The sequence below is a fragment of the Tachysurus vachellii genome, chromosome 19, assembly GCF_030014155.1.
Source record: "Tachysurus vachellii isolate PV-2020 chromosome 19, HZAU_Pvac_v1, whole genome shotgun sequence".
NCBI classification, from domain to species: Eukaryota; Metazoa; Chordata; class Actinopteri; order Siluriformes; family Bagridae; genus Tachysurus; species Tachysurus vachellii.
This window is the reverse complement of record NC_083478.1, coordinates 20,249,004-20,257,966: the sequence shown is the minus strand read 5'-3', so window position 1 is coordinate 20,257,966 and position 8,963 is coordinate 20,249,004. Positions and strand designations below refer to the sequence as shown.

The window sequence follows — 8,963 nt, the reverse complement described above, 5'->3', positions numbered from 1 at the left end:
TAATATTAGACTTAAAATATATAACTTATCAACTTATAAACGTATAAATTATAAGAGCTATAAATAAAAGTAAATATAATGTGACTTAAATATATCACTTAATTCTAAATTAAGTCGTCTCATGGTACGAGTTTATTAAAGCGAGTACAAGAAGTTTTATTTAATTGTTCGTTTATTTAGGGAAAAAAAAAATACGTACATGACAGACAGCTTTCATGATAGTGAACAAATACTTCACAGAAATTTTGAGTGTTTAACAGAATCATGACTAAATCACTTAAGCTGACGTGACCATGTGGATGAAAAACATTACGCCATGATAATCTGAACAGAACAAAGAAATATCTGAAGGTCAAGTGTTAAGCTCTCTGTTCACAGCGGTTCGTCCGGAAATTTCCGCCCCTTCCCTTTAGCCCGCCGTGTAACTGACAGCGCGTGCGTTTGACCCGCAAACATTTTATCTGAGGAAATTTCATGGTGACTAAAGGAAAAGAGGATGAGAACAGGATGTGATGTGATGATGGTTTGAGGTATTTAGAGCATCGGTTGCTGACGCGGTAAAAGATCGACGACGATGAAAGACACAAGAACGTCCCAGTGAGTGTACATTCTGTAACGAACGTGTCAGGAGTCGTGAAGAGCAGTAGCTGGCCTCAGGTAAGAGGTATTTATGATGAAATACACACATGTATTAAAAAAAAAATAAACAAAACAAACCAAACACCAACTCAACACTTTTCACTTTAATAGAAGATGATAATTGTAACACCAAAATTTGGAAATACATTTTCCAGACCTACGGATCATCCAGGTCACGTGTGGTATCATATTTACTTTTATTTGTTCGTTCGTTTGTTTGTTTGTTATTTAGCTAGACATCACAGGAGCTACGAAACTAATGTAGCTCAAATCCGCCGTGCCGTTATAGCAAAATAATCGGCCGCCGACACGACATCAAGAACCCGGTGAAAAAAATGAGGTAGAACCATTGAACAAGTAAACCAGGAAATAAACACGTTCACAACGTGAGAAAGAGGCACAAAACCTTCGTCAGACACGTTCAGGGGGAAGCGGCGTGTTCACATTCGATGTACAACTTCTACTGACTCGGTTTCCCAAGAATCATAAAAATTGTCTGTTTAAATCGTCAATAAAATAGAATTCCCCAAACTGGACGCCGTCGATTTCCCTTTTCATAATTTACGCAACTGAAAGGTCATAAAGATGCATGTTTGTCTGTAAACACTGTTTTCGACATGCACAAAAGTATGTGCACCCCCAACCACTACACCTATACGATCTTAGTGAACATCTCGTTCCCCTCTGTATAAATTATTTAGTGGAAGACTTTCCGCGAGACGTCGGAGCACGTCTGTGAGAATTAGTGTTCATTCGTTGTCGGGATGTTGAGACGTCTTCATGGTCCTCAGCAGCTTTGTGCACAGGGACACCGTCATGCTGGAGCGGCGTTTGGGAATCTTAGGTCCAGTGAAGATAAACTGTAAATCTGAAGCATTCAAAGCTCTTCGTGACAATTGTGGGTTTTTTTTTTTTTTTAAGATTTGTTGTAACAGTTTGAAGAAGAGCCATGTACAGGGTGTAACGGTCATGGGGGTGGGGGGGTTTGAGGGGCTATACTGTTGGTCATATAGTGTTATTTTGTTCTAAGGCTGGTCAACCTGACCCGACGCAGGTACGTTGGTTTTAGAGAAAGCTTTAGAGCAGAATGGTCTCCGTGAACTTGCAGCTGATTGGATGGTGGAAGTCCACATGTAGTTATACGCTGTTTTTAATGTTTCCACGTGAACAGCGTTAATCGTGTGGACTGTTATTTGTTTTTTTTTCCCCTTGCAGTTTCATTTCAATACATTCATTATGGCGTTTTTCAAACTTTGTAAGCTAATTTAAATGGATTTCCTGTATGTGCAGAGATACGTGATGACAAACAATCCTACGAGCTTTGAACGTCCTACTCGGATCGTTATCCTGCGCAACGAACAAACGATTAATGTGCGTATTTTAGAATATGCAAATTTTTATACATGAAATAAAAAAAAAAAACAACAACTTAAAAGTATGTAAAAATAAAATCCCAGAGAGCACTGAAAACCTTTTGTAAAGTGTCGTCCTTTTCTGTAAGTGAAGAGTCAGCTGAAAACATACCGTATCTGAGACGAATATTAAAAAAAAAAAAAAAAGAAAGAAAGGAAATAAGGCACAGGAGTAATTTCATGAAACAGGAAGCTGTTGTTGAGCCCTACAAGTCCCCCCCCCCCACACACACACACACACGCACACCGGATTAAGTGTTCTCATTACTTTGTTCACAGTACGCCTTTCCATGACTGTTATTACTCCCACGCTGACTCCTGAACATTCCTCAATATCCCTAAGAACGTTGTAGAATCCGGGACGTCGTCCGTAGACGCTCTTTGTTGTGGAAAGTGCAGCGGTGACGAATACAACAAAGTGCAACATGTCGTCTTTTCTCCTGTCTGTGGTCCCGAATAACGGTGTGACCGATACAAAAGAAAAGCCATTTTTTTTCCAATTAAACAAAATATATATATAACTTATATTTAAGTGTGAAAAGAACTGAAGAGCAGACATGCAGAAATGTCAGACACGATCGTTTGTTGGATTTCTGAGCCCTGGGCTGATTTCCATCACAAACTGAAGAGTTTAATTTCCTGTCCTCGTACTGAGACGTGCTTCACAGTTCTGAGACTCGCGGATCCTGTTCTCCGTCTCACCGAGCGGTCGGACACTCGCGCCGCTCTCGAACCTGAGGAGACACAAACAGATCGTTTTAGAGAGAATGAAATGAATCCGAGATCTCAGAGAGCGCCGAGCACAGGGCCGGAAAAACATCCATAGAACATCAAGATCATGACCAGTGAAATAGTCATAATACAGAAGAAGCAAAGCACAAGACCATCAGAATTATATGGTCTGAAAATGTATATAATGTTTATCCATTTAACTTTATCTATTTAATATAGATATTAATAACGACGACAACGACGAGACAGAACCGCTAACATGTTTGGCTAATTATTTATTTAATTGACTAATCTTAATTGATAAAATGTTATTTATTTACACGTGTAAGGATAAAAAAAAAACCTACCTAAAGTATAGATTAGAAATTAAAAAAAAATAAATAAATGAAAGTTATTCTAGACACTGAATCGTCACACACACTCTTGCTTAAAGGTTTCTGTATTCTGTGTTCGGTCTCTAGAGAAAAGGCAAAATTAAACCCAGATACGGTTTAGAGTTCGGGTGCCGTGTGGCCTACACGTAACAAACATGTCTGCGTGAGGACAAAATGTTCCAGACACGAGTGCTCGGTGGTCTGCGGTGTTTAACGGTGTTGAAAAAAGGTGGAAGGGGCTTACTGTAAAAACTACTACAATGTTTTCCCTTTCACTTGTAAATCCTTTCTATTATCTGAGACTAGGGAGAAACAACAGCAGTCTCGGAACACCAGCCGGTGTGGAAACACACACACACTCACGCCTGTCTGATTCCATCTCAGTACAGAGGGGCAGGAAGGTGGGGGGTGGGGGTGGGGTATTTGTGTTTTGGTGAGCACAGACTTGTAGTATAACTGCTTTAGATACCAGAGGATGAGTGAAGGAACTCGGCATGTAAACACACTGCCACGTTCAACATCCAGAGTGGAACTGGTTTAGTCAACATGCTACTGATACGAAATACAAGCGAATAACTGGCGTTTTTGTGATTTCAAAGACAAACGTTGTAAAATTGTCATGAGCTGAGATCGTAGTCTCTAAAAACGAGCTTAAGTAGACACTTGAAACTGCACTGTGTTTAAAGCGGCAATAAGCAAAACTAGAGCTTGTTTGTTTAAGGTTATTTATTCACCGATGTAACACCCAGAAAGCCTTTTTACAGATAGCTAGCACTGAAAGCGCTAGCCAGTCAAACAAATAATAATTTACCCCTTAATAGTAACGATCCTGATCCAGATGCAAGCTAACAAAGTGTTCAATAAACCTGATCCATCTGAATTTTTAGTGTCCTCGACATCTGGAAGCTAGCTAGTTGATTCCACAGAGTTTGCTCAAGGAATTATACGATACATGCTAGCGGTTACTATAAGGAGGGTGAAGGCCATCTTCTAGCGTGTCAAGTGTGATATTATTGTGAGAACATACTTGAGCAATAAACGCACCGAATGACTTCTCACCTTTAAAACACTCCCAACCTTTTTCGGTGTCACGCGAAAGCTAGTAATGCTAATTTAGCTCTCAGGTATAAATCTTTGTGTGAGAACGTATCTGAAGTCTGTCCTTCTGTGCAAAAGATGTCTGATCTTGTTTATCTAATTACGTGTGAAATGCTGGCATACACACTCAGCCCCTGCAGCAAGAAGCTTTCTGGAATTAATTAAGGAAATTCGCAACAGAGGGCGGCACCAGAAATTCCTGAATAGGCAAAGAATAAAAGATGCAAGACGCACACGTCAAAATGAAGACAGGCGGTAAAGCTCGGGGAGACGTGTGCAGCCTGGTGCAGTTAGTCTACAGCTGTAGAAATGTGACTCGTCGAGTCCTGGCCTTGCCCTCAGCCTACGCAGGGCAACAAACTTCACAGGATCTGTACAAATGGTGACGTGGTATAACTTGCCCTGGAACTGGTCTGACCTTCTGGAAGACTTTTAACAGGGTTGCAAGGGTCACTAAAGGGCATAAAGTTATGGATTTCACAGGGGTCCAAGGACCTAATGACAAACCTCAGTGAGGTCTAATCCCAACAATGCTTTCAGAGCTCCAAGCATCACATTTTAGTAACGCTGGGTATCTAGTGTGGCACTGAGTAGAAATCTCAATCAAACCTGACCAACCCTGCTTCAGTAGACCCTCCACCAAGCACCTCAAAGCGCAGAAATTGATGAAAGTTCAAAAGGTCTATCCAACAAGAACCAGAGTCTCAGCAAACTTACCTGAAACTCAGCTTGGAGTTCATCTGTTCTGGTTCATGTGGCACACGTGACTTGGTCCATCCTGTGCTCGAGCTGGAAGGCGTCCGGTCGGTCCTCCGGATTAGCGGCCAGCATGTCGTGCAGAAGCGTCCGGACCGCGTTGGACATGGAGCTACGTGGTTTCTGTGGGATGTGTAGAACCATCCTCGGGTTCTCGAGCAGCGCCTCGCCAACTGGCACGATCTCGCTGCCCTGACGGATGTACGTGCCCAAGAGCTCACGGTTCGACTCCCCATCAATAAACGTGATCCGCTCAAGCATAGCCCAGATGATGATGCCGAGCGCAAAGATGTCCGCCTTCGCCGTGTAGTGGCCCTCCCATACCTCGGGCGCCATGAAGAAGTCCGAACCGCATGCTGACGACAACCAGAACTTGTTGACGTTGACATTCTTTTCGATGGGGCCTTCAGACCCGTGTTCTACGCACCCGAGCCCGGCACACACCTTGCTCAGTCCGAAGTCGGCCACCTTGACGATGGGCGTGCCGAATCTGTGTGAGATCAGGATATTGTCGGGTTTGAGGTCACGGTGGACGATGTTGTTCTTGTGTAGGAAGGCCACGGCGCTGGTCAGCTGCTTCATAAAGCTCCTGTTAGTTCGTGGGTCCGGCAGCCGTGAGAGGATGTACTGGTTCAGGTCCCCACCTTCGCAGAACTCCATTACAAACCAGAGGTAGCACGGTTCCTCAGGATAACCAGGGATACGCTCACCTGCAAATAGCAAAAAAAATAAATAAAAATCATGTATAAAACAACGGCACCATTTAGAAGGCGATCAAAAATGAGCCGATCTCTAAAGGTACAGAACGTATTCTTGTGTCATGTTACTGCTGGCATGGGAGCAGGTATCTAAACTCCTTCCAGATTAGCAGGCTTGCTAGGCTAATTACCTGAAACAGAAAACGAAAAACACCCGTAACCGCTGAACATATTTGGAACCTTGGAAATGATTGAAATTTTTGCAAGCAAACTTTGTTCCGGTTGAGGTTTAAAGTTTTATTTTGTTATTCTGAAAAGGAACTCGAGTCTGATCTGACTTCTGACAGCTAGCCATCTCTCGAATCTACGTACAAGGAGTCCACAATAACATTTAAAAATTTTCGTAACGGAAACGTAGCCTAAGAACAAAACACTATATAACAGGAACACAGGAACACAGGAACAACAGGAACGGGTCTTTACCCCGACTAAGCGGATTCGCCCGTGCGGACGTGTTAAGGGAACGCCGGGAAGGGGGGGGGGGGGACACTTTGAACTGAACAAACAAGTTTGGTACACAATACAGTTGTGTCTAATCGACCTGACGGCGTGTTGCCGAGTCAGGAAAAGCCTTGTGTGTTCTTCTGTTAAATTCAGAGCTGGTGTCAAACTAATAAGCCAGTATTTTAAGAACTCTTTGAACACTCTGAATATCGGCTGCTGTGTATTTTTACACTTTTTTCACCGTTTTGACTAAACAACCATCTTTACACATGCACGAAGGCTTCAGCGGTAAAATAAGGCAGAAGAGTGGCTCGAGGAGCTCTTTTTAGTTCTCGAAATAGAAAGATGGTCCGGTTTGACCGCTCTGGAGTATCTGGAGTCTTTCTTTAGCGTGCAGCTGCTGGTTTATTCGTATCCCTGTACGTTAACTACTTTGGGACGAACAGTGTCTGTAACTTAATCTGACAGAACATCGAGTTAACAATTACGTACTGACGCGGGCACCGAGTGACTGGACGTCTTCCACAGACCACTGTACTGACCCTGGTTATCCGTCAGAGCCTCGTAATCGCTTACGAAGCTTCTCTTCCGGATTTTAAAGTGGAACGGCTGCTGTCCGACTTTATAAGAGTCGTAAAAGAAGACAAATTTCTTATATGACTAAAATTTTAGCAACAAGTTAGAAATGTTTTCTACAAACGTTATAATTATTTAAGCCACGTTTGTAACGTCCCGGTTTCTGATTCCCCCCCCCAAATAAAAGGGTTTAATTTTTAGACCTAAGATGAAACACATCTAAAGGCAAACACACCCCACAACCCAGTAAACAGGATCAACAGCCACTACTGCAAAAAGAAAAAATAATCAGAGAAGAAAAACAGGATGAAGATCTAATACCTAATAAATGTAACCTCAAAATAAGATTATTATTATAGTTTATATTGTTCATCTGAGGACAGAAAGGGGTCCTGAACAGAAGCAAAACAAGTCCAGCAGAAGACATGGGGGCAGGGAGAGGAGTGTTAATGGACGTGAACAGGGAAGGAAGGGGTTAATGACCAAGAGCTGGAACACAATGTTCTCTTACAGGCTGCGAACTCGGTTTATAACACAAGCTCGAGTGTTAATAAATAACTGCAGTAATATCTAATATTCTACACTTTTAACACCACGTGCACGAGGCTTCCAGGAGAACTTTATGATGCAGTTTATTTGGATTTAATTTACTTCAATCATATACAGGAAGTGAAAACACAGGAAGCGCTCACACTCACTGTGACTTAACACTTTACTCAAGAAACATATGATTTATGTGAGTGTGTCTATCTGTGTGTGAGAGAGAGTGTGTGTGAGAGAGAGTGTGTGTGAGAGAGAGTGTGTGTGAGAGAGAGTGTGTGTGAGAGAGAGTGTGTGTGAGAGAGAGTGTGTGTGAGAGAGAGTGTGTGTGAGAGAGAGTGTGTGTGAGAGAGAGAGTGTGTGTGAGAGAGAGAGTGTGTGAGAGAGAGAGTGAGAGAGAGAGTGTGTGAGAGAGAGTGTGTGAGAGAGAGTGTGAGAGAGAGTGTGTGAGAGAGAGTGTGTGAGAGAGAGAGTGTGTGAGAGAGAGAGTGTGTGAGAGAGAGTGTGTGTGAGAGAGAGAGTGTGTGTGTGAGAGTGTGTGTGTGAGAGTGTGTGTGAGAGTGTGTGAGAGAGAGAGTGTGAGAGTGAGTGTGTGAGAGAGAGAGTGAGTGTGTGTGTGTGTGTGTGTGTGTGTGTGTGTGTAAGGGGGAGGTGTGTGTGTTTAGCTGCTACTTGCTGCTTACATAACATCGTGTCTCACCTTTTAATGAAGTTTCCACTAAACGTAAATACTGTTTGGATCTTTTGTTCCCGTGGCTCATTTTCTGCGCCATTCCGTTCCTCTCCAGCACGCACTCCTCTAACTGCACGATGTTCTCGTGTTTCTTCTCCAAACTCGCCAAGGCCCAAAACTCAGCCAGGGCCAGTTCGACCTTCTCCGGTGCGTCGCAGCGCAGCTTCTTCACCGCCACCCGGGCGCCGCCTTTCCGGGCCGCGGCCTCGTACACGACCCCGTAGCTTCCCCGCCCGACCTCCCGGAGCAGGTTGTATCGCGGGGGCACGAGCATGACGGGTTTCTGCAGGCGGACACGCGCGGACGAGCCTGAGGTAAAGCGGGGGGTCGCGTCTGTGAGGGACCTCAGAACCTTCACGTCGTCCCGCTTCATGCTGGCGTTTCTACTGCAGCTCCGTCTCCCGCTCCGTAGAACTAAATGTCTCCGTGTCGCGTTGCGTAACTCCATCACTTTCATGACTTAGAGCTACTTGTTATTTTAACAGTTTTCCTTCTCTTTTATTCCCCATCGCGTCGTTTCACGGACGTAAACAATAACACAACCGTCCTCAGCTAACGCTTTAGCATCTGAATGGGGGCGTGACATCACCGAGATGTACCATTTCTCCTCAAAACCGGGGGGAACAACCGAAAACTCCCAACTTCAAACCTCTACCCGTGTTATGCTCATAGAAAGATTTATATAAACTCGTGATCAAATGGAAACACGCTAAATAAAACGAATCATCATTACAAGTTATTTGAAGAGGTTTTAAAAGTTTTAGAGCATTATCTATAAAGTCGTATCTACCTAAAAATGGACGAATCCACCATTTGCAATTAGGAAGGGTCAATTATTTTGTGGACGGGGGTGTGTGTGTGTGTGGGGCGATGTAATATAAATAAATGTATTCCAGTGTTA

At 43.5% G+C, this 8,963-nt stretch overlaps 1 protein-coding gene across 1 annotated transcript; it reads right to left on the bottom strand.

Moving 5' to 3' along the window:
• Positions 1 to 154: 154 nt before the first annotated feature.
• stk35 (serine/threonine kinase 35) lies at positions 155 to 8,644 on the bottom strand. Its single transcript, XM_060894147.1, has 3 exons — positions 8,030 to 8,644; positions 4,973 to 5,721; positions 155 to 2,785 (listed from the first exon to the last, which is right to left on the bottom strand). The coding sequence occupies exons 1-2, from the start codon at positions 8,517 to 8,519 to the stop codon at positions 5,006 to 5,008; spliced, it is 1,206 nt and encodes a 401-aa protein (XP_060750130.1). The 5' UTR covers positions 8,520 to 8,644; the 3' UTR covers positions 155 to 2,785; positions 4,973 to 5,005.
• Between the last annotated feature and the right edge of the window lie 319 nt (positions 8,645 to 8,963).

What these genes read in the sequence shown, in the direction of transcription:
- stk35 (XM_060894147.1), bottom strand. Translation starts at nt 8,519, where the DNA reads ATGAAAGTGATGGAGTTACGCAACGCGACACGGAGACATTTAGTTCTA. An exon ending in AGTGGAAACTTCATTAAAAG is followed by an intron (nt 5,722 to 8,029) that starts GTGAGACACGAT and finishes TGCTATTTGCAG; the next exon opens with GTGAGCGTATCCCTGGTTAT.